This window comes from Cupressus sempervirens, chromosome 3 (genome assembly GCF_028749045.1).
Source record: "Cupressus sempervirens isolate cs-2001-9-10 chromosome 3, ASM2874904v1, whole genome shotgun sequence".
In the NCBI taxonomy this organism is placed as follows: domain Eukaryota; kingdom Viridiplantae; phylum Streptophyta; class Pinopsida; order Cupressales; family Cupressaceae; genus Cupressus; species Cupressus sempervirens.
Genome location: NC_143120.1, coordinates 19,758,859 through 19,785,173, shown reverse-complemented (window position 1 = coordinate 19,785,173; position 26,315 = coordinate 19,758,859). Strand labels below are relative to the sequence as shown.

The following is a 26,315-nucleotide window of genomic DNA, read 5'->3' as shown; positions in this document are numbered from 1 at the left end:
GTATGGAATAATGACCCACTCATAAAATTATGAACAAACCGACTCCTTAGTACTGTGCTATGACTCAATGGCTTTGAGCGATTATAACAAAAACTATTACAAAACGTGCAGAGTACGTTTCAGACCCTATTATTACCAAATTTGCTAAAATAAAAGTTACAGTTGCTGTAAAGATGTTCAATCATTTGTTTCAGACTCCAGAGAATATATATCACTACCACAACATCAAGTCTTGTTCCCGCTGCACAAAGCAAAACTATGTTGGAATTAAAATAAAATAAAGAGGAACGCTATAATAAATGTAAACCTGCTGTCACCCTATACAAATTACGATCTTGCTCAACTTTCGCCACAGATCACAAAGTGGGCAAAACCATATTTACCATCTTTCTTTACGATCTTTATTAGACAGGTGTAAGCTTTTCTTAAGACTACAATGAAGTTGACTCTGTATAACTAAAAAATTCGGCCAGATTACTGTCAATCGCAGCAGAAGAATGTCCCCACATGGCCTTGCCATCAAAGCACAGCCAGCTCATTGTACGCATGGTAAAAGAAGACAGATATGTCTGGAAAGAACCTAGATTCACAGCTATGGAATTAACGGTACAATCTTCCAATGACATGCATGTTATATAAGCGTACAATGGAAGCAATTCAATGCATGCAGAAACTTCTCAATCTATTGAATTGTCAAAATGGTGTCGCAAAAGACATGCAAGTTCAAGAAATGGAAGCTGTGCGTTATAGGAGCAGGGCCTGCCGGGCTCATAGCGGCAAGGGAGCTGAGCAGAGAGGGGCATTCTGTGACTGTCTATGAGCAAAATCATGATGTGGGTGGCATATGGTTGTATGATCCCAATGTTGAAGACGATGACCCGCTTGGATTGAATCCGATAAGAAAGGTCCATAGCAGTTTATACGCTTCTCTTCGCTTGAATTCCTCCAGAGAGACGATGGGCTTTTCTGATTATCCATTTGTTGTCAAAGAAGACAGGGATGGGAGGAGATTTCCTGGTCACAGAGAGCTGTTCTTGTATCTGAAGGATTTTGCAAGGGATTTCAATCTGTTGCCCATGATAAGCTTTAATACTTGGGTGGAGTATGTGGGTATGCTGTGTGAGGAGGATGAGAATGGGGATCGAAGGTTGCAGAGGCCTGAAGGAGGGAAGATGAATGGAAAGAATGTGAAATGGATGGTGCGATCCAAGAGGAAGTTGGTGTGCCGGGAAAAATTTGAATCAGACGAGATGATTGAGCAGGTTTTTGATGGTGTGGTTGTGTGCAATGGGCATTACACTCAGCCCCGCATAGCTCAAATTCCAGGTAATTACTTCTGGTTTTTTTTTTGCATGTTTGAGTCATAGGATGGCTTACGTCACACCCATATGGTAGTCCCTTTTTATCGTATCTATCCTCTGCACAATGTTGGTATGCTAATATTTTGTCTGTTTAGGACATACGCTCATTGTTCTTTATTGTATTTCTGAAACATCTTACTCTGAACCATGTCAGACCACGCTTAACCATACATGTGCATTGTCGACTTGTTTGGTCCGTGCTCACATTGAATCAAACCTCTCGAATGTAGGCCACGTTATTGTTGTATCCTGTTCTAATTTCAGTTTATTAAATATCCTTGCTCTGCAAAATATTGGAATCGTAGCACGTACACATTTTGTATGTCGACATCTACAACTACCCATATCTCTGAAGATCATATTCATAGGTCGATCCATTGCTAGTTACATGGTTTAGACCATCCTACATTGTCTCAATGTAATTAATTGTCGCAGCATTTAACCTGTCTATGGTGGAACTTAGCCCACGTACTTATTGGGTGTATTGATTCTATACTCACACTGCCTATCTGGTAGGATGGCTGAGACCATACACAGATCGAGTCATTGTATTTTGATATTTTTATCTGGATATTATGATAGAAAATTTTATTCGATTACCACTTGTCTTTCACTGTAATTCTGTTTAGCACCCTTTCTCTGCACTGTGTTGACAATATTTATACTTGGCAATCTGTTCACGACATACTCACATTGTATCTTATTATTCTTATTAATTGTCAGTTTTCTTGCTACACATACATACACTCGTATATTTTGATGTTTATTTGTTTGCACATGCCATATACCAATGTGTATAATCGCATTTGTTGTTAATTTCAGCCTCTCTCCTCTGCACTATTTTACATTATGGAGTCCATTTTCTGTGCTTCCCCGTAAACCATACTCACCTTGTATGGCATATACTTCTTAGGGATAATTATGGTATATAGTTGTACATTGTAACTCTCTGTATATCTGTTAAGGCCATACCTATGTTGTGTCTTATTGGATTTCTTATATATGAATCTGTTTGAACCATTGGATCTCATTAAGACCATACCCACATTATGGCAGTGGATTTCTCATTCAGCAGCCATCACAACAATAACATACTTCACTTGCACTATTTTGAATATTGGTTGTGAATATTGATCAATACCCAATTTTTATCATCCTATTTACTGATGTGAGTCAACATCCACTCGCGGAAATATGCAGAAATACAAGCTGCAAGACTTGTGTGAAAGGTACTAATGCATCAAAATATTGAACTGCTCGAAAGGAAACCTTCGAGGTAGGGTCACACTAACAAATTACTCGTTAAAAAATCATTCCAAGAAATCTTTCAAGTTCCAATACCAAAATTGAGCCATCCACGCTACTCTATATCACTATCTTAATTCTCTGTGACCAACTCATTATTGTTATCCAAGTATGGATCAAGCAGTATAATCCAAATTTTTTGTTAAAAACATCTTTTCCTCAGGCTTTTCCAAAAGCCTCTGTATATTTCTGTCCACTGAAATCCTTAAATTCTTAATACTAAATATTTTAATACTATCAACCAATCATAATGGAAGCTGAATGAACAACCTCATCTTCAATCACCTTGAAAAGGCTGTTGTTTGGTCTCTTGATGTCCTCAGAAAAACTACGTTTGTGAAAAGAAGCTTGGTAAGCAGAGGTGGGCGAAAGCATGATGCTTCTCCTAATGAGGCTCCTAACAGCCAAGGTTGATAGTCCTATAAATGTAGAGAAAAACATGATAATCAACATCTGTCCCAATAGTCTAGATTTTTTTTTTTAAATGAATATACCCCATTTAGTGTTGCACTTTTTAAGAGAAAATAGTACAGTATTCACAAGAGGAGTGTGGTAGAAAGGCACAACCACAAGGCTTAGGATAAGAGCCTAGACCTGAGATACAGGGTAGCATAAAATGTTCCTATCCCTGCGATCTAGATTTTGAATGGGGAGGGTAGAAACTTTTATCTAATACTCTCCCTATGGTTTACTTTGAGGATTGTTCATACTTTTAAGATGAATACTCTTTCCTAGAATGCAATTCTTTAGGATATCAAATATGATGCTTCTTTTTTGTTACAGTTATTCAGTCTAGTTTATCCCAATGTGGATTTATCCAAGGTAAAATATAAGTTATTAATAATATCTGTGCAATATTAGAGGTGTGTGTAGTACATTCCTCATCAACTATTTGGGTTTGTAGTAATGTTTTGAAAACAGATAAATTGTTTTCCAGTTCATCGGAATAGAAGGAAAATACGAGACATGGAACTCTAATTTTCTCTTTTATTCTGTTCAATTACTTGGAAGTGATTATGTATTATGTTTTTAGTTCATGTTATTTGAGTTGTGGTGCCCCACTTATTTAAAGCAAGTTAAAGAAATAACTACCAGTTTGCCTGGGATTTGTTTTTTGTTTAAAAAAGTTCTTGTGCTTCTGATTTCATTGTTCAAACAAATGTGTAGGAATGCACACATGGCCAGGAAAGCAAATACATAGTCATAATTATCGTGTTCCAGATCCATTCTACAATGAGGTATTGTTTCTTTCCTCAACATGTTATAGGCATGGTTTACATCAATAATCTAAAATTGTGAAGGCTTCTTCAAGCTGAACAATTCAATATCAATTCATATAGGTGTTTTTAATTTTATAGTTGAGTAATTAATTCTCTTTTCTGCAGGCTAAATCAATTCACTACCTAGACTTAAAAACTGTTGACATGTTTTGAATTATTTTTCTCTTCTCTTATTTTTTCTTGGCTTTGCCCAAGTTATACGAAATAAACCAATTCTCTTTAATTCAGAGGCATTGTAGCAATGAAAAAGTAGACATGATGCAGGAAACTAATAACTCATTCACATTTGAAATAGAATCTATTATCTATATGAAGTAGCCCATCTTGGGTTAAATAACTGCACTTAGAAATGTAAAATCATCGATTGAAGAAATGGAAACATTTTGCAGAGCCCATACATGCTCTGTATAACAACTCATCATTACAGATTTTCTATGTTTTGTCGCTTGTTATCCTCATAAGCATGTATCTCACCATGACTCGGCATTAGCCTAGTGACTCAATTTGTCTCTTTAATGTTTCCTCTGCATAAATGAATATTTTGATTTTCTTAAGATATTTGTCAGAGAAAAACGAGGGCAATATTGGGAAAGCCAAAAATGCAGGGGAAAAAATAACATATAAAGCCATCTTCATTGCATAGAGAGTGAAAGAAGGAAAGCAAATGAGAATGTATACCATCAGTAGACCAAAAAAAGGATTTTCCCCAATCTTGAGATGACTGATCGCGGTGTACACAGGGAATATTACTACATAGTTTAACTTCAAATTCAAAACCTTCAAAATTAATTACACACTAAATAGATTAGGTTGTCTTATGATAGCACAAACTGATCATATTCAATATAAACCAGATTATTAAAAATTGCTTACTTCAATTACACACAGTTATACTGAAGGATACAATACATGGGCTTTCACCCTGTGAGGTAAAGCCGGTACAAAAGGTTCTGTCAGTGTTTATGAAATCCTGACAATATGGTTTAAATTTTAATGAACCAGTAGGTAATAGAAATAGCAGGGCACCATGTTTCTCATGAAAAACATACACAATCCCATCTCCATTTCCTAAATCTTGCATATAACAGAGATTCAGTTTCTACAGTGACCAGAACATTTCTTATTACCACCATCATACTATTTTATATTACCACCATTGTAACACCTCTCCCGCGAGATATACAGGGGTACTGATATAACTCACAGAAAAATTGAGAACATTAGAATCTGCAGCCAGAAGTTTTAGTCAATTAAGGGCACTTTGGCCATATTTCCTTCCTATTGATGGACCTTTTGACACACTCAACCCAGGCTAGGTGTTGCCACCTAACTTCTCCAGAAAGAGGTAAGGAATGGGAATACGGACCTCCCAAGGTCTCTTTGGTTGGGTCACAACATTATTGAAACAGCCAAGTGTGCATTAGGGTGTTATACAAAGAGGCATGCTGGGTACATGCTGAGAGTTTAGATTTTCCTAAATCTACTACATGTTGAAATAAAAAGGAAAAGATAGATCAGGGTGACAAATAAAATGAGTGTTAGTGTTAAATTTTAATCTAACTTACATTATCAATTGAATACGTGGAGGCATTAAATGGATTTATCCATTAATACACTAGATTATCAATCAAAATGCATCACTGAAGACAAAATTACACACAACTACTACTAACTTTTCACACTTCCCATTTTAATCCTCAAACACCATTGAAATACAGAGAGTGATTCATTAACGAACATACTTGAATTAAGAGAAGATGTAACTTTAAAATATACCATCCAAACAGAAAGCCCATGAGACGATGAATCAAAAAGCTGTTCTTGAATTAATTCTCCAAAATGCACTAGCACATAGTTCACAATCTTCACAAAAATGATATTCTAAAACTAAGAAAGCTTGAAAAACATAAATTAAATCATATAACTAGCTAGGACCTCAAATCATCAATTTACAGACCATAAAAATGGCCTCAGTTTCCATTTATAGGAGGTGAGCTCCACAAAACAAGGAACTAGTTCTCGCCCAAAATCTTCTATGTTCCAGGCAATCCAGTTAACAGGCAAGTTACCAGCCAAAGAGACTATGAGTTAACTACCCATTAAGAAGGGAAGTAGTTTGGCACTTGAAAAATATGAGGTGTTATGTGCTAGAACTAGTAGTTGATGCTGCATCTTGTCAGAGAGAACTTCACTAAGCTGAAGTTGATACATGTACTTGCAGACAAGAACACAACTGAACTGCACTATTGGAGGAAACTTCTTTTAGTAACTACAGTTGACTGTGTAAGAGGTGGCATTCCTAGAAAGGCCAATGTGCAGTGCAATGTCATAACTGGGAGTTGACTAGATATATCCCCTTCCCCTGATTCTGGGATGAAAGTATGAATTAATGCAAAAATAAAGAATTTACTGGGGAGATAGCTGCTCAGAATTCTTCTTATACTCGTTAGAGTTATCTAGACATGTGTCAAAAACTCCATCAGGTTCATCCACCCATTCTATCCTGGATTGTGCTGTCTTCAGTGCTCTCTTCAACTTATCTAGCACTTCTTCTAAGTCCTCAATTCCTTTAGTAGTTATGTTGGCTGTTTAAAACCAAGTCTATGCAATCATTGAGCACCTGCTCAGAAAATTTACAGCTTGGGCTAGATTTATCTTCTACCAATTTATTCCACTTGGGGAGCATGGTGTCAATGCTTTCCAAGCTGCCTGCCCAGGAAAGAGAAATGCCTATATTTGAGTCTGAATGATTCATAAGCTCGGAGTTCCTTCAGTAATGAATATTGACACAATATAATTTCAGCCCTGTACTGTTCTATTAATAAGCACCTTGAAATGTAATTTTTCCAAGTAGCTTGTATGAAGTCCTATCTTTCATCTCCCAAAATGTCAGGACTTGTGTCTTCTTCCCCCAAAGCTTCTATCTCTTTCAACAAATTGATCTGTTTTTTAAACTTGCTGGATGCTCTATCCCATCAGTTTGTATCAACACATATTACCCCTTCTACTGCCATTGTTTCTTCATATACCTTGAACAAACTATTAAAATAATCTAGTATTATCCATTTGTTTGGAAATACAAGAATCAATAGTTGTTGCATTATTTTTCATAGTATATAAAGAATCAATATCAGTCTAGGGAATTATTGCAGGTTCTAATGTACCTACAGCCTAAAAAGCGAGAGGAGAAGCCAGCTCTTGATGAATTTCCCATATTTATTATTGGGCCAAATGAGCCTTTAATTCTTGCTTGGATTTATGCTACTTCTGAATCCTCTGCTTTATTATTTCAACGTCCTCATCCAATGTGGACATCTCTCCCTATTTGGTCTATTTCCCCAACTTTATTTGGTACCTGATTATCAGTAATAATCATCTCCATCTCTTTATCTGCCTGTGGATCACCAATTTCTACAACCACTTCTCTTAGTACATTCCTTGAGGTCAAATATGGTTCTAGGCCTTTTTCATTTCCTAGAGGTCTCTAACTTTGCTATCATATCCTAAAATTTATTTTCTTCAAGACAGTCTTCTTCCTCTCAAAATTGGTTTGAAGCCATTGTGGAGCACTAGGACTATTACCACCTTATGTAGAAGGTCTGTTGATATTGCATTTCCCTGTGTTCCTCCATGTAACAACCACTTTTCCTGGGTCTTAACTAACAACTAACATATCAAAGAAACGCAGTTATTACTTCATTTTCATAGGAAGACAGTTATATCAGTTATGTTCAAGTGAATGAGATTAACGGTTACAATCAGTTAAACAAAATTTCATAACTAACAATTGAAAACACCATCAATGAATTTACTATGGAAATTAAAATCTACATACCATGGAATTCGAAACTAAAATCAATCTAGAGATGCTTCTGCAAACACTCGAGTTAGTCCATAAATACCACTTAGGATCAAATGATGATTACCATTAAATACCACTTATATCAATTAGACATCGATTACCAATGGATCATTTAGGGCATCACATACCACTGTATCAATTAGAGCATCAATTACCATTGGATTATTTAGGGCATCACATACCACTGTATTAATTAGAGCATCAATTACCATTGGATCATTTAGAGCATCACATACCATTATATCATTTAGGGCGTCAAATACCACTGTATCACTTAGAGGATCAAATACTACTGTATCATTTTGGACATCAAATATTGTTGTATCATTCGGGGCATCAGATACCTGTGTTTCATTTCTTTTCTTCCTAATGCTAACTGTGGCAATAACATAAGATTAGAAGATATGCTCGTAATCATTACTCTTATAAATGAAAGATCGAAATAACAATCATATAGATATATTCCATATTCAATTGGAAGGTCAACCAATCTAAATGGTTACCAATTACATTGACGAGAAGGGTTGCTTTCATTAAAGGAAATACTTGAAGTCAATGAAATAAATTAATCCATCATATCTTCTACTTGTATAAATATCATAAAAGTAAAAATACATATTACCAATAAAGATTTGAATGCTCAACTTATCTTTAACTGTTGCACATCCTAACACCTCATGGAGAGGGGAAACATTGTCAGGGGCTTAACCACCCAACCACGGACCTCAAACTTATCCCCCACACTTTCTCTAACCGGAAAGGCCCTCCCTATCCGGAATAGACATAGAACACATTGTCAGCCACTGAACATCCCGGTACATGATCAAACCACTCGACTTGACAACAGAGAATGAATTGGACATGCATGAGCTATCAAATGATTCCTTATAGAAAAATAAATAATTGTTGTCACATCTAAATTTTGTTTTCATGCTAATGCAGATTCCTCTCTCTCACCTCTTCACCCTTTTCCTCGGCTATACAGCCAAGTGAATCCCAAGTGATTGAATCTTGGAGGAACCAGCTCTTTCTGTTGATCCTCAGCTGATATAAGAATATTATATGTTTCTGGCTCATCAAATCTATGATTCCAAGAAATGTAATCTTTAAGACTTGCCAAATAAATATTATTTAATTCTGTCTTTCAATGGTATAAATAAAATATGATAGCATGTCGTGGATACTTGGCTTTTATTTATCATAAACAGCTCTATCTTAGAGAAGGTCTAACTGATGATATTTAAGCAAGATAATTTGCATCATGATACAACACTGTATCTTACTGTTATAGTAAATTGGAATGCAGCAATATCTGATAATAAAACATATTGCAATGCTTGGAATATAAACACCACATAACCTGGTTAAATCTGGAATTAGAATGGTGTCTTGCTGGATGCTATTAATCAGCCCCTACCCTTCACGGAAGAAATGCAAACTCCAGTGTGATTAACAATCACGTCTTCAGTAAATCATCAATGGCAATTGGTGAATGAAATATACAATGAATAACAATGGTAAAATTCGAAGATATCGTACTATATCTGCAGAGGTATTCGTAATATAGGAAAAAGACGGGTGCCAAAAAGAGGAAGTTGGATGGTATGGAGAAGAAATCGAGTGCAATAACAAGAAGTCGAGTGCTAAAAAAGAAGTCAGGTGATGAGTTATATTGTCTTCCGACTCACTTGGCTTCGGAAGTCTCTTTGGCTTCCAAGAAGCCGTAACCTACCAAGAAGAGACTTGGTTCTTGATTGCCAATAAAATATGCCAAATGTTCATTTCGGTTTAAGCAAGAAGATATGAATAAATATGGAAAAAGATTTGAAGCTTTTAAATCGAGGATAAATATAATTTATATCTATCTACTTGCACGTAGATATACTTATGAGGTGGCATCATATTATTTATAAAAATAATATTATAGTGTCACTTTATCCCTATATCTATGTGGAGGAAAGATCAATCAAAAACCTTTTGAGGTACGTATTATTTTTAATTAGAATAATTGATGTTTTAAATGTTTATTTAATAGCTCATGTATGTCTAATGTGTGTATCCTATTATGCAGTCATTAGGTCCTCAACCATGGTGGTGATGGTGATGCTCCTGTGCCCAATTCTTTTCTGACAGGGCTTCCACCCCTTCAACGTGCTCCCTACAAGGAAATTCTCTGCAGTTATATCATATTACCATAACAAGTTATTAATCATAAATAATCATAACGGCTAACTGCCTTTTCAATTCCATGAATTGATGATAAATAATTAACCAGCATGTTATCTTCATATGAAATTATAATGACTACCCATATTACAATTTCGCAGGATTATAACAAATTTAACTATCAACTAACTTCATGTAAACCTCAATGGCTATAAGAACATTTTAAATTTGGCTGAAAATTGGGATGTAACACTCCAGCTCCTAATTGATCTGTGCCTTCTCCTTCAACCTTGGGAGTGTGCTCCTCATAGGAGGTCTCATCCTGTCATCTACTTTCTCAACTTCCTTCTCTGCCTCCCTCTATGACTTCTCCAGCTCTTCTTTTCGTTTCTTCTCTTCTTCTTGCAACATCTCCATTTTTTCCCTTTCCTTCCTTTCTTTCTCTTCTTTTTGCAGCTTATCTAACATATCCTTTTGTTTCCTTTGTTGCTCTTCAAGCTGCAATTTGTTTGCTTCCATCTTTTTCTTCTTCCATTCTTCTAATTATCTGATTAAATTATCTTGATCTTCTGAACTTAGGTTCATGCTAGGGTCATCAGGATCTATATTCATATTCCCTCCTCCCAAGTTAAAAACTTGTTCTTCTTGAAGAAGGATGGGAACTTGAGTACCCCTTCCTTCTTCCAGAGCAGAGGCAGCATAGATATCTTGAGTTAGAACTCATTCTTCCATCCTGGGATCCCTGAATTCGAAGGACTTGGCTGCATTATGGGATCTAGAAGCATAAGACCTAGTGATCTTGCCAGCTTGGGCCAAAAAGGCCTCATCATCATTGGAAACTATCGTCATCAATAATTCATGGCTGAGGTATTTTTGGTGGTGGCTGAAAACAATTAAAAGTAAATAAAAGAAAAAGAAAAGTATACAAAATAGAAAAAAAGGAGAACTCCAAACAAACAAAAAGGAACAAAAACCAATTCAAACTAAAATTTGGCTAAAGTAAATATCTATTATAAAGGAAAACTAGGGACAAAATGAAAGAGATAATGGAAAAAAGAAGAAATGGAGAAGGGAGAATAAGGACCAAGAAGGAGAGGATAAGGATGCAAAGAGGGAGGGGAAAGGATAAGCATGGAAAGTGGGAGGGGGAAGGATAAGAAGCAAAGAAACCGGAGGGTGAGAGCAACCATAAGAGAAAAAAGATATGACAAAGAGACAAAAAAGAGGGCAAGGAGGAGAATGAAAAGGCGTCATGCAAGCAAATCAAAGAAGAGGGAGTTCAGGAGGGGTTGCCAAGGGAGGTTAATCTCCATTGCTCGTCTCAATTAAGATTGAACACAAAAAAAATAGTAATGGCTTCCAAGTATTTACACTTCAAAAGATATCTTCTGACAATGACCTTGGTTTTCCAGGCAAATGTGGTGTTTGCATTTGTGGGAGTGTTTAGCTAGGGCCAAGGTTGCATGGGGACAGGGATACTTGGGGTAATTACGAGTAAGGCTATTTTTTGTAATAGGGGGCAGGGTGTAATGGACACCTAGGAATGCCCAAAAGCTGAATCAATTGCTGAAATTATATTAATTCTAAAAATGTTGCAATCAAATTATATTAATTCTAAAAAGGTTGCATGGGGACAGGGATACTTGGGGTAATTATGAGTAAGGCTATTTTTCGTAATAGGGGGCAGGGTGTAATGGACACCCAGGAATGCCCAAAAGCTGGATCAATTGCTGAAATTATATTAATTCTAAAAATGCTGCAATCAAGTACAAAGAGATGTATTCCAAAGGCCAAACCCTAAGGGAATGACGTCTAGAATGTTACAATAGAGAATGAACGTCCTCTATTGCCAAAAAAGGAGTGTTATTCACACATCCAAGCTCTTATCAAATGCAAATCATAATCATCCGATACAATAATCCAATGCTCAGCAATGAGACTTTCAGCCCTATTTATCCTTTTCTTCATCCTTCTGGAAGGAACTAAAACATTAATTAATTACAAGAGCTAGAAGCTTCCTCCTTCCAATAATTAATGCATACCCTAGAAATTCCTCCCTGGCAATAATTAATTAAATCACAAGAGGCTTCCGTCCTTCCAATAATTAATACATACCCTAGAAACTATTAATACAAAGTCACCTTTTAATTTTAATTAGACTTTAATTTTCTTATCCTCCACTTAAACTTTGGGGAACGTGACAGCTAAAAGATGGGATCATTACAAATCCGCCCTCCTTGAAATTGCTTGTCCTCAATCAATTAAGTAACATAATGAACTCCAACCTCCACCTGGATCCCAATTGAAGTAATGTGTGATATCCATATGGAAGTTAAACCAACTGCAAACCCGCATCATCAGGACCAACCCTTGTAGCCTAGCATTCAAAACTTGTGCTGATGAAGTCAAAATGTCACCATAAGGAAACTCCATAGAAGATCTATGAAATGTTTTCTTCCCTGTATCCATCCACATAATATATATTGGACTAGAATGCATATTATCACCATCATGCATTGAAAAAGATGTAGCTACAGGTGAACCATATGTACTCATGCTAATTGTATCAACAATAGGTGTTGTCGCATCAAAATATATGGACATAGGAACAACATTAACTGCTGCAACAGAAAATTGAACCGAATTTGTAGTTGATGAAAACTCATAATCATCAACATGTGTGGCTTCATTAGAAAATACATCAACCACTGCATTTATACAATTAAACTCCTCATTGGATGGTTCAACTGACACATAAGTGGTTGCTGATATGATAGTATCCTCATGTTCTCCTAATCCCGCTATTATTGCAGCACCATATCCCGACAAAGCTTCATATGTGGTCTCCTGACTTTGCACACATGTTTCTACTGATTCCGCCGAAACACTCATATCACCAACATCATAACTAGCTGGCTCTATACGTGTCTCAATCCCACTTGAGGAATCAACTACCTTCTGCTCTGGAGCAACATACAAATCGTCAATGTTGATGCCCATCTGTCTAGCCATAAGCTACAACATCATATCCATTTGCCTATTCTACTCCTGTTGCATCCTATTCTGCTCCTGTTGCATATGTTGCCCCTTCTCTAATGTACCCAATAACTGTCTAAACATCACCTCTTGATCTGGACTAATATACATTTTTTCAAACACTTTTCCCTTTATCCAGCTATCTATATGAACAACATTAACTGCTGCAACAGAAAATTGAACCGAATTTGTAGTTGATGAAAACTCATAATCATCAACATGTGTGGCTTCATTAGAAAATACATCAACCACTGCATTTATACCATTAAACTCCTCATTGGATGGTTCAACTGACACGTAAGTGGTTGCTGATATGATAGTATCATCATGTTCTCCTAATCCCGCTATTACTGCAGCACCATATCCCGACAAAGCTTCATATGTGGTCTCCTGACTTTGCACACATGTTTCTACTGATTCCACCGAAACACTCATATCACCAACATCATAACTAGCTGGCTCTATACGTGTCTCAATCCCACTTGAGGAATCAACTACCTTCTGCTCTGGAGCAACATACAAATCGTCAATGTTGATGCCCATCTGTCTAGCCATAAGCTGCAACATCATATCCATTTGCCTATTCTACTCCTGTTGCATCCTATTCTGCTCCTGTTGCATACGTTGCCCCTTCTCTAATGTACCCAATAACTGTCTAAACATCACCTCTTGATCTGGACTAATATACATTTTTTCAAACACTTTTCCCTTTATCCAGCTATCTATATGATCTCCACAGGATGGCAGGACTTATAGCTCTGATACCACTGTAATGGACACCCAGGAATGCCCAAAAGTTGAATCAATTGCTGAAATTATATTAATTCTAAAAATGCTGCAATCAAGTACAAAGAGATGTATTCCAAAGGCCAAACCCTAAGGGAATGACGTCTAGAATGTTACAACAGAGAATGAACGTTCTCTACTGCCAAAAAAGGAGTGTTATTCACACATCCAAGCTCTTATCAAATGCAAATCATAATCATCCGATACAATAATCCGATGCTCAGCAATGAGACTTTCAGCCCTATTTATCCTTTTCTTCACCCTTCTGGAAGGAACCAAAACATTAATTAATTGCAAGAGCTACAAGCTTCCTCCTTCCAATAATTAATGCATACCCTAGAAATTCCTCTCTGGCAATAATTAATTAAATCACGAGAGGCTTCCGTCCTTCCAATAATTAATACATACCCTAAAAACTATTAATACAAAGTCACCTTTTAATTTTAATTAGACTTTAATTTTCTTATCCTCCACTTAGACTTTGGGGAACGTGACAGCTAAAAGATGGGATCATTACACAGGGGTACTTGGATATGTCAAACTTTATTTTTAATTATACTTTTAAATGTATAGAAAATCTGAAATTATGAGTCATAACAATGGTTTTTCAAAAGAAGAACAGTGATAGTTTACGAATGTAATGTATTGTTTTCAGTTTCAGATTTGCTATATGTTTGACTTTGTAATAATAATCTATGAAAGATGTTTAGATGCATAGAGAAGGCGGACTTTAAACATGAACAAGAAGATCATAAATCGTATGACAATGACATATTGCAAATGATAAACTTCTTACTTGAACAGTAATAAAGTTAATTGTTGATCAATATTGTATCAATGTTTCAAACTGATTAGGTATTGAATTAAGCTTGATAAACAACAAGCTGATACACAAACAAAAAAAAACCCAAAAAATCAGAAATCTTAATCAAGGTTCTTAGATATGAGGCTCTCCACTAACTACCCGGTACTTGTGATACATGTACCCAGTACTTCGGTATATGGGTACAAGTACTAGGGGTGTGGGTACAAGCTAAGTCACAAAGTTTGAATTCAAATACGAGTTCATCAATCATAAAATTCGGATGAAATTCAGCAAGGGTAAAATTTGGGGGAAAATTGACATTAAATTTAACTTATATAAATTTATTTATTTTTAAATATAAGTAATATATCCACAAAAATATCAAAATAGTTTGACATTGGTAAATAATTAAACTAAATAACTCAATATTATTTTAAAATAAAATAATATTATTATAAATAACAATATTATATCAAATATCATAAAATTCGGATAAATTTTGGAAAGAGTAAAAATTCGCTGAAATTCAAACTTCATGGATGAAATTCGGTGTATCTTGTGACTTGGGGTGCAAGTACCCATGCAACCTTGGCTAGGGCAGTCTTGGAGATGGGATACATCCTGATATACACACTATACTCTTTTATTGTAATGCTACTGAATTGCCTGGTTTCTCTGATATAAAGGGTTTCAATCAAGCACTCAATCTTGTAGACGCCTGAGTGGAGAAAAGGAGGTAGTTGATCTTTAACAGAGGGGATTAGTCTATCAGCAATTGAGATGGGTTTAAAAGCGCAAGTGATTCTGTTTTACCAAAGAAACTTGGAGATCTTATTGGAGAGGCCTACAATAAGGGGATGGTCATGATTTTGGAGGTACCATGCAATTTAGTAATAGGATTAGTACCATTTTAGCACATTTAAAGGCTCTAGCCTCTAAGGATTTGCTTGTTATAATAACCATTGAGTTTGAAAACATGATGAAGGGTGGGAAAGCTCTGATGATGAATCACAAAGAATGATTCAAAAAGTTGACTCGAAAACATTTATATAGTTGTTTTCCAAAAGAAATGTTTCTAAATGCTTTGCATATGCTTAAGCATACTTAACATTACAGCAGCTATACTACAAGTTGATATCTTGTTATCTAATCTTGGTGTGCATTAAGGCTATAGCATTTTACAACCGAAAAAAAAATCTTTACTTATCAGGAAGAAACTACTCCCTAACAACAGAAAGACATCGTTACATTTTTGGTAGCAATGGGCTCTTCATTTATGAATATAGGAAATGCAATTTTTGACATGTGATGTTGCAATACAATATTCCCTTTCCATCTGCAACACACAGTGTTTGGCTAGTTTTTTGTCTCACTGCTGTCCCATTCTCTAGTAGTAACAAGCCTTTCTTTTCTCTTTCTGAATTTGAGATTGAAAGATAAGTTTATGTCATTTAGTTCAATTTGTTCTCTAGCATGTAGAAATAATCCATTTAGTTCAATTTGTTCTCTAGCATGTAGAAATAATTCAGCAAGGCTATTTTGGAATTCATTTGTTCTCTTTGGAATGGATAGCCTTATCAATAAAGCCATAATATTGATAGTATGCATTATAATTTTGGATTTGATTTTACTTAGCAAATGTTCCTTCTATGTTATTTACATTCATAACATTTCTAGCTAAAAAACAATTCTTTCACATAAGCTGTTTCCTATAATATTTTCATGTTTCCAAAAACATTTTCTCATTGATGGCCATCATGGATATTCTTTTTGGTGTTTAGAGATATCCTCCTCCAATATATGCACGTGAATATCACAATATAAAATTATTCTTTTACTATTCAATTGAAGAGGCGGAGCAATAATTTACTTGAATGCAAATGTTTGAGATATATTCTTGATGGCATGAATGCAGGTTGTAGTGATTATAGGAAATTCACAAAGTGGTCAAGATATCTCATTGGAGTTGCTTGTTGTGGCCAAAGAAGTGCACTTGTCTTCAAAGTCGTTGGATGTCACAGAGGGAATACGAAAAATCCAGGCTAATCATCCAAATTTTTATCTAAAACCTGTGGTACAATATTCTTAACTTTTCCAACTCATTCAGATAGAAATGGATGTACTAAATGTGGTGGAATGAAACAAAAAATTAATAAACAAATTCATTTTTGAGAGTTACCAACATTGATAAGTAGGTGATATTTTCCAAAGTAAGTCAAATTGTGATATTGCTCTCAGGATTCAATTGTGTAGTTTTTTGAGTCAAACTCATTGACCTGTGTTTCATGAGTAGTGGCTCACACGAACCCATCTCTCATGAGAATGAATGGAACACTTGCACACATTGGATCTATAGTCATGGTTCACATGAACCCATCTTTCATGATAATGAATGGAACACTTAGCACTCATTGGATCTAGCGAGTGCTAAGTGTTTCATTCATTCTCATGAGAGATGGGTTCGTGTGAACCACTACTCATGAAGCATGGGTCAATGAGTTTAACTTCAAATATTACACAATTGAATCTTGATAGCAATATCACAAGTTACCAACATGTAAATACAAATCCTTTTTCTACCATAACTCTCAAACACCATGGAAAATTTTAATGTACAATCAATATACTTGATGCCAAACAGCCTACTGATGTGTGCTTGCTCACAATCCAGGTGAAATCTCTTCATGACAATGGACTTGTGGCTTTTCAGGATGGTTCCTTTATTATTGCAGACTCTATTATACATTGTACCGGGTAAGACAGGCTGGTCCAGTTGCTATGTTCCTTCCAGAGCACTTTTCATCATGCACTATCTTATTGTTAGCACAAATGGTTTGGGCAGTACACTATGTCCTGTCTGTTGTGTCTGCAAGCAATGAGAACAGTTTTCGTCATGCACTGTCTTATTGTTAGCACTTAACACAAATGGTTTGGGCAGTACATTATGTCCTCTGTCTGTTGTGTCTGCAATTAATTGTATTCTTTAGAGTACTTACAGCTACACCCACAGTTGTGCTCACAGTATCTCTTTTTTACAGGTATTCTTATTCTTTCCCATTTCTTGATACAAAGGGCATTGTTACAGTGGATGATGATCGTGTAGGACCATTATATGAACATATTTTTCCACCTTTGTTAGCTCCATCTCTTTCATTTGTTGGAATTCCACGCAAGGTTTGTAAGACTGAAATATTTGAATGTTCATTGTATGATCCTTACAATAGGTTCAGTTATGGGGAATGCCAGATTGATTCCATTCTTCTCCCTCATAAGAAACCGAGTGTGTATTTATCTCCATACAGTGATCTTGAATTCTTCTGCATATGTGCTTCTTAAATTTCATAACCATATTTTCTGGCTCATTACAGATCATAGCTTTTCCATTCTTTGAGTCACAATCAAAGTGGATAGCACAAATATTGTCAGGCAAGGAAGTTCTTCCATCAATAAAGGACATGAATAAATCTGTGGAGGACTACTATGAGCTTAAGGACATTGCTGGCATGCCCAAACATTATACTCATGATATTTCTGACTTTGAGGTCACTCTCCAAACCTTGATTTTTTTTTTAATTATTCACAATTTTTCCAAAGTGCATTGATTTTTTCGTGCATTAATGTCTCATCAAAAACTAATCTAGTTTAGTTTTCACCATAAAGTATAGAGGAATATTTTATGGAAATGAGTCGAAAATTTGAAGATGTTGACTTCCAATATTGTGTTGAGCAACATGTTATGTGACTAAATTTGGCTTTGCAATACAGTCAATGCATTTTCACATGATGATAATGGCATTTTGCACCAAACATAGTTACTTGATAAAATAGAAAGCAAGAGGTGATATATTCACTCAATTGAATGTAATCCTAGTCAATTCTATCATGAGTATCTATACATGGCCTTTGCATAATTTTAAAATGTGATAATTCACAATGGAAGACACTTTGACATACAACTGCCCACATCCCACATCACAAGTAATAACTTTTTAAGTATAATGAATACGTTTACTCTATAATATAAAAGTGCCTCTTGTCTTTCTACCATCCTTCTTCTACATCTAACCATCATAGAATATATTGAGTTTCCTGTCTTAGTGAAGAAGAAAAAAAATATATAATTGAAACAACTACTTAACCATCAATAAGCAGGATTAAGAACAAGAATTATAAGCTCTATCTGACATCTCAAAGAATATCTCTGCTTCCAAGTCTTACATCTAAATCACCAACCTCTCCAAAATTTATGTTGATTTCTGGCCAAAATCCCAGATCATATAAATTGCATAACATCAGTATTTCTCTTTAGTCACAAAGCTGAATCTTGTTGAAATCATAGAAATTACTAGAAGATCCTCCTAAAGGTAGCTTGTGACCATTGATTGATGGCACCTGCTAATTGGCAATGACTTCCTCAGATTACCATTTACTTCCAACTTCTTCATGTCAGCCACTTTCTGAAAATTGCCATTTTGAAATTCATCAAATTTATGTTATTCATGATGCATGAGAGTCTTATAAAGTTTTCTTTAGTGCTTCCTTGAAGCCATGTGTTGATGTTAGACATGGAACAATCAATAACTTTGTTGATTGCAGCACCATGTATATTTTGGTATTGATTATACATGGCATTCTTATGATTTTCTGTCAGCTCTATCAACATCTTGCAATTCTGCTTCTCAGTTAGCATGATAATCCTTAACATGTCAATTTCCTCGTCTTCACCTTCTATTTTCTTCTTTAAATTTTGATTTTGAAAAGTCTTCATACCCAAGAAAGAATCTTCTTACTTGGCTATTATATTTGCCAATTGATGCACTGTTTGCACTAAATGTGACTTGTGTTGAAGTTCACATCACATCAAGGTAAGCTACAATATCAATGATGAGTCATGAAACAAAAAAAAACACCTTGTAGATAGAAATAAAAATGCTACACATGATCTAACGTAGCATGACTTTCAGACTAGTAGCTAAATTGCTAACCGTAAAAAGACCTTCTTTAATATTTTCTTTTCTATTTGGCATGTAATCCCAAGCATTGGCTTCAAAAAAGGTTTATGTTAACCTCTGTTATAATTCTTGAACTCTTTGTGCAGTATTGCGATTGGTTGGCAGATCAATGTTGCTATCCTCGCCTAGAGGAATGGAAGAAACAAATTTGCTTGGCAACTCTGGCTAATGCTGAGTCTAACCTAGAGACATTTCGAGATTCTTGGGATGACCAAGATTTGCTTGATTTAGCTCTTTCAACCCAATGTAAAAGTTGATTTGTTTTGTAAAAATGAGGGTTTCCTAAGATTTCAGTGATGATGATGTATAGGATGAGATTATAATAAATTTGAATGAAAATACAAATATTGTCCGTCTTTGAGCTCTAAGAAGTATACTGGGCACGCAAATTGGAGGTTAATTTTCTTGTTGTTTAAACTTTAAAATAACAATGGAGCAATTAGATGTCTTTTATAATTAAAGAGTATAATCTAATTAAGAGGAATTAGATTTGTGGTTCTTAAGCCTTCGTTATATTAGTTCAAGCCCTAAACACGAACTAACTTTGAAAAATTTTATTTTTAAGTTGCAAATTACTGAAAAATTCAAAAACCTAATAGAATGGTCCCTCCTATGAAGGATGATACAATTTATAAGGTTAACACTACTCTCTCCTGTGATGAAACTATTGAAATTTGTTACTACGAGTATTTGTATCATAATATATTTTGAAGAATCTGTATGTCCAATAAGACAATATTGCAACCCTTCTAGTTAGCAACAAGCATTTTCCATGTTACCTTCTATTTAAATTTTAAAAGTCTTCCGAAGGTTTTAATTAACTCGTCAAACACTATTACGAATGATGGACATGTTTTAATATTGGGTAAAGACATGTTCGTGATAATGCCCTTTAAAACAAGTTAGAATATAAAAGCATCCTTATGTTGTAATGGGAATAAACAGTTGGATATGACAATAGATCTTCACATTTTCAAGAATTCGCCATTGTAAATTTCTTTATTTCTTAATTTTATGTTATCTATTGTGTGTTGATGATTAAGTCTCGACACGTAAAGGATTGGCCAGTGGCCCTTAGGCAGGGGTCCATGAGAATTTTGGGCGGCGTGGGAGCGGGGGTTTGGGGCTCTCTCTCGTGCTTAATGTTAGTATGAGATTATAAATATGACCAACATTATCCTCATCAATAAATTCCGTCCTATTTGCAGTCTCTTGTATATTTGTTAAAATAAGTTATTAGTGTGCTTCCACCTGCAGTCGAATCCAATCCAGTATGTCTCCTGGATTTGTGAATCTGTTATGCATACCCCTGATTTCTTTTGTGAAAGTTGTTTTCCGATTTGAAAGATCATAAGGAAAGGAAACGCACTATTTTCTGATTATCTTCATTGTTTTCAGTTCTCATTCGCGTTCTCATTGCGATGACATTTGAAAGCATTCAAAATATAGCATAGTAAAAGAGCAAGTGCATAGAATCGCCAATAAACATATGGTTTCATCAAATTCATGTTACCTAACATCAAAAGATAGATTGACTACACATATTGAAGACCTGTAGAATGCATATTTGACTGAGATGTGTGAACAGCACAAACACTAGAAGAATTTAATGTCTCCCTGAGTTCAGAAATACCTTCAGAAAACTCTGCTGCAGCAATTCCACAATCCTCATACACCAAGCGCGATTGAAATAAGAAATTCCACTCACTTATTTTACAATCCAAACTCGTTCAGATCAGCTAGGAACCCTTGGATACCTCCAAAAGATGATTTTGCAGACAGTCTCACAAATTCCCACGTGCCACTGCCTAAGCTGGGCACTGCCTGGAAGAATTTGGGCTAAAAATATAAATGCCAAATCAAAATCGACATGTTATATATGCACCTTCATCGTCTAGCCATAAGTAAACCTTCGAGAAAACAAATAGAAAAATATTTGTCTTATTTTCGGAGATACGAGCCAAAATGTGAATCTTAGGGTAGATAGAATGGCACAGCCAACAGTGCTAAATATTTCCAAAAATCCTTGAAATTTGAGCAGCGCTCAAAAATTAAATAAACCACAGCAAAAACAAGAAACAAGAAAAAAAAACAAAGAAACCCAAATCATAATACCTTATAAATATTCACATTTTCTTCGAACCTTTATCAACAAACTCAAGCAATCATTAAAAACTCAAACTGCAATGAACAACCCACGAGAGTGGTTACTGAAGAGGATTTTTCATACTCAACAATCCCAGGAAGTACTCTCCAAGTTAACAAGGAGAATCAAATAATTAAAGTCCAAATTCCAATTTATTGAGTCGGAGGGAAAATTAAGGCAAAATTTTGTATATATAGTTCTTTTTTATTAATAAAATATTAAAGTTACATATTCACAAAACAGGAGTCAGGGACCCCGTGAAAGTTCACGCAGCGCATAGTCAGAAACACTTAACAATTATTCACTGAAAAAATTTATAAGAATTGCCCTCAGGTAGCCAAAGCAGCGCCAGCCGAGGGTGGAGGATTTTGTCTATCATGAAAACCCCAGTTGTTTGCAGGGTTGGAAGAAGGTTCAGGAGGAGCCCACTCGTCGTCAGCAACAATAGAAGCTTGTTCCTCTTCTTCTCCCTCCACTCGGGGAGGCAAAATGGCCAGGTCCAAGCAGAGGAATGACCACTTGAGGTCAGAGGCAGGAGGAATCGGCCAGCCAACAGAAGCAGGAGGAGCAATCGAGGACTACTCAAAGCCACGTCGCAGAGAGGCAAAGTGGCAGTGTTGAACATCCCAGCCACTAGGAGAGCAATGTGGGGCATAGGACCGAGGTGTCTGCGAGCAACAGGCTGAGGAGCCACACCTGTGGCAATGACCAAGGGTGGAGTCTAGTCCACCAAAGTGGAATCTGACGACACCCAAGGAATCGTACACAAAACATTGCCCCAATGATTGAGCAACTCCTATAGGTGGGCCACCTTGTTGGTGTATACTTGAATTCGTAGTAGTACATTATTGCAAATGCAAGCTTTAGTATACATAGACACATTAATATCAAAAAAAGTATGAGTAAAAAAACATCGCATTTCTATCTTTCCATAAAGAAAACATAGTCTCCAATTTGAAAGCATGCCAAATCTAAGAGAATTTGAAAGGTATCCTAGTGGAATCCCCAAGCAAGGTCATGTGCCAAGAAAATAGCTCTGGCCTAAAGGGCCTGAAAAAGTCATGTATCCAGAGCCAATATTGTTGAGCTCTGCAACAAAACCAAAAGATGTGTAAGAAAGACTTAGGTTGTCTGCAAAATGGACACTGTGGATCAGGAATACCCAGATGCTTAAGCCAAGCTCCTAAGGCTTCTAACAAAGTACCCACTACATCATTTAGTGTGGTAGAGAAAATGAAGAAGACAAATGTGAATATTTCCATGTGGGATGCTATTACTATTATACCCATGCAAAAGAGGTTGCTGCAACAAGAATTGGAAAGTATTGAACCAAAGGATCAACCACCCAACATGGAAAGTGTCGCAAGCCTAGTACAACCATCAAGGGAGGAAGAAACAAGTAAAAAGGTTAGACTCCCTCCATTATAGGGGGTAAACTACTAGTCCACAATTGCATGATTGATTCAAGGGCTAGTAGTTCAGTGATGCCTAGGTGTGTTGCTGATGCTTTGGAAATGAAATATGAGCCCATTGTTAATGATGTATTACAATTGGATGGTAGAACTACCAAGACTGTAGGGATCCTTAGGAATGTGGAAATGGTCCTACATGCATGTCCTTGTTGTACTGTAACTCAAGATATATCTGTTGCTAAAGTCAAGCCACATTTTGCCATCTGCCTATCAAGAGACTTCACTGCCCAAATAGGTGGTTACATATCTTTTGATTGGTCATATATGTCTTTTAGGACAAGGTATGGGACCAAAGCTTCAATCAGAGTATAGCCTCTAGCCCTCCATCATACTGAACCCTACACCCCTAATCTCATCAACATGAATTGCACTATCCTAGAAATGGATGAGAATGAAATAATGAATGAGCCTACTACTTCCCTAGCAGAGATACTTGATTTTCTCTTAGATGAATGGGCTAATGCGTATCAATTTGATCCTATGTCAGAAACCCTTGAGACAGGCCATAATACATATTGTATATTAGAGAAGGATGCTCTAATTCCCAATCTTGTAGAGACTAAAGAAGATGTGAGTGGGATATGGAGTATGTACTTTGATGGAACAATGAATAAGAATGGATTACGGGCTGGTGTGATGTTGATTTCTCCTGCATGAGTAAGGTACTACTTCTCCTTTAGGCTCCAATTCAGTTGCACTAATAATATGGCCGAATATGAATCCTTGATTCAGGGTCTCCTACTTGCTCAAAAAAGAGGAATTCAAGCCTTAAGTGTATACAGAGATGGTGAGTTGGTGGTTAATCAATTGAGAAATCATAATATCACGAAGAACAGTTTGATCAAGTCCTATAAACATAGGGTATGGGATTTGCTTGAGGGTTTTGATGCATTTAATATTCAAAACATCCCTAGAAAAGAAAATAGATATGCTGATAGACTTGCAACAATAGGTGCATCTCATAACGTGCCAAGGAATCTTGAGGAGAAGAAGAAACAGCAAATCAAGATGGTAGTAAGGTCTGCCATCCCTGATAACAACATCCATTGGCAAGTGTTTGAATCTCATAAACAAATTGTAAGATTCTTGCAGAATGAAGCAGAATTTTCAAATAGAAACTAGTCGACATTGTAGGATTAGTATGGTGATCAAATCATTAACCTCAGTTCCAACAGATTGCCTAAGGGTCTCATTACTTTAGAGAGTGTTTTCAATCCTGGTGACCAAGCAAGAGGCAGAGTCATGAACCTAACTACTGACAAAGATAATCACATCCTAGTCATGGTTGCTAAGGGAAAATCCTTAAACATGGAGAAGGTATGTTCTAAGATTGAGCACGAAAGTTTTAATCATGTATGTCAAGAATTTAATGATGTATTTGCTTGGATGTATGATGATTTAAAAGGTTTTGACCCAAGGTTGTTTCAGCATACCATAGATTTAATTGATAATGTCAAACCAGTAAGACAAAAACAGAGGCTAGTGAATCCCAAAATTGAACCCTTAATGAGAAAAGACCTATCCAAATTGATTGAGGCCAATATAATCTTCCCCATCAAGCACTCATCATGGGTAGCAAACCTTGTCCCTGTTAGGAAGAAGAATAGAGAAATTAGATTGTGTGTGGACTTTAGGGACCTTAACCAAGCTTCCCTTAAAGATCACCATCCTCTCCCTTCCATGGAGTAGATTTTGTCCAAGTTCAGTAGTTCAAAGAGGTTTTCATTTCTTGATGGATTTTCTGGCTACGATCAAGTGCTGGTCAAGGAGTATGATAGGTACAAGACTGCATTTACCACCAAATGGAGTATCTATGCTTATTGTAAGATGCCATTTGGGCTAACCAATGTAGGTGCTACATTTCAGAAGGCAATGGAGATGGCCTTCAAAAATGTGATTGAAAAGTTTGTATTAATTTACCTTGACAATATCATAGTGTATTCAAAGAGTGTAGAAGATCATTTTGATCATTTAAGACAGGTGTTCTTAAGGTGTAGAGAGTTTGGGGTATCCCTTAACTCAAGCAAGCATGTCTTTGCTACCAATCAAGAAAAATTATTAGGACACATTGTATCTAAGGATGGTTTAACCATTGATCCAGGAAGAATGAAAGCAATATTTGCTCTCCCTCTTCCTAAACATAAGAAAGGGTTGCAAAGTTTCCTTGGTAGGATAAATTTTGTGAGAAGATTAATCCCTAATCTTGCTACCATGGCAAAACCCCTTACGGCTATGCTCAAGAAAAGTACGACCTTTTCATGGACCAAGGAGGGGAAGGAAAGTTTTGAAGAGATCAAGGTAGCAATAGCCTCAGCCCCTATTCTCATTAATCCAAATTTTGAAAAAGATTTCATCCTTTATACCCTAGGTGGTGAGTCAAGAATTTATGTTGTCTTGACTCAAACAACTAATAAAGATGAAGAGCAACCCATAACCTTCTTTAGTGAAGGTCTTAAAGAGTATGAAGACAAATACATCTATGTAGAAAAGCAAGCCCTTGCAATCATCATAGCTTTAAAGAAATTTAGACACCTCCTGTCTCATAATAAAATTCATCTGTTAGCACCCCATGATGCAAGTGTGAAAGATTTTATTTTGCGCAAAGATATTAGTGAGAAGAGAGCTGGTTGGATTACTAAAGTAATGGAATATAAAGTTGACATCTAGATCACCAAGCTAGTAAGAGGGAGGGGGTTGTGTAAATAGATGATATCATATCAAGAATTGGATGAGGAAGTCACTATGATACTAGCAAAACAACAAGAGATGAGAAATGATGACCCAAGGAATTGGATGGATGATATGAAGAATTTTTTATTGGGTAATGGATATCCTCAAGGATTAGATAGAACTAAAAGGAGACACTATAGATTACAGTTGATTCCTTATGGCATAGTTGATGGTATCCTTTTCAGGAAAGATTTTAATGGAGCCCTATTAAGATGCATTGGCATGGATCAAGTTGAAAGAATGATCAAAGAGCTTCATGATGGTTCTAATGGTGGTCACTTCTCAACAAGGAAAACTGCAATGAAGATCATGAGGGCTGGTTACTACTAGCCATCCCTATTCTATGATTGTCAT

General features: G+C 36.0%; 1 protein-coding gene and 1 long non-coding RNA gene across 3 annotated transcripts; one reads left to right on the top strand and one right to left on the bottom strand.

Annotated features, from left to right (window-relative positions):
- On the top strand, nt 1-19,969 carry LOC149564527 (flavin-containing monooxygenase FMO GS-OX-like 9). The gene is made up of 7 exons (XM_089818080.1): nt 1-1,326; nt 3,834-3,904; nt 16,517-16,675; nt 17,273-17,355; nt 17,640-17,775; nt 17,970-18,143; nt 19,700-19,969. Exons 1-7 carry the CDS (start codon nt 699-701, stop codon nt 19,868-19,870), a joined length of 1,422 nt encoding a protein of 473 aa, XP_089674206.1. The 5' UTR covers nt 1-698; the 3' UTR covers nt 19,871-19,969.
- Nucleotides 4,206-21,860, bottom strand: LOC149564526 (uncharacterized). Of its 2 annotated transcripts, XR_016361847.1 has the most exons (3): nt 21,729-21,860; nt 21,247-21,523; nt 4,206-4,470 (listed from the first exon to the last, which is right to left on the bottom strand). It is a non-coding gene; the product is annotated as an uncharacterized LOC149564526 (long non-coding RNA). The 2 variants fall into 2 exon arrangements; XR_016361846.1 differs by lacking the exon at nt 21,729-21,860 and having other exon boundaries at nt 21,247-21,702.
- Nucleotides 21,861-26,315: the final 4,455 nt, after the last annotated feature.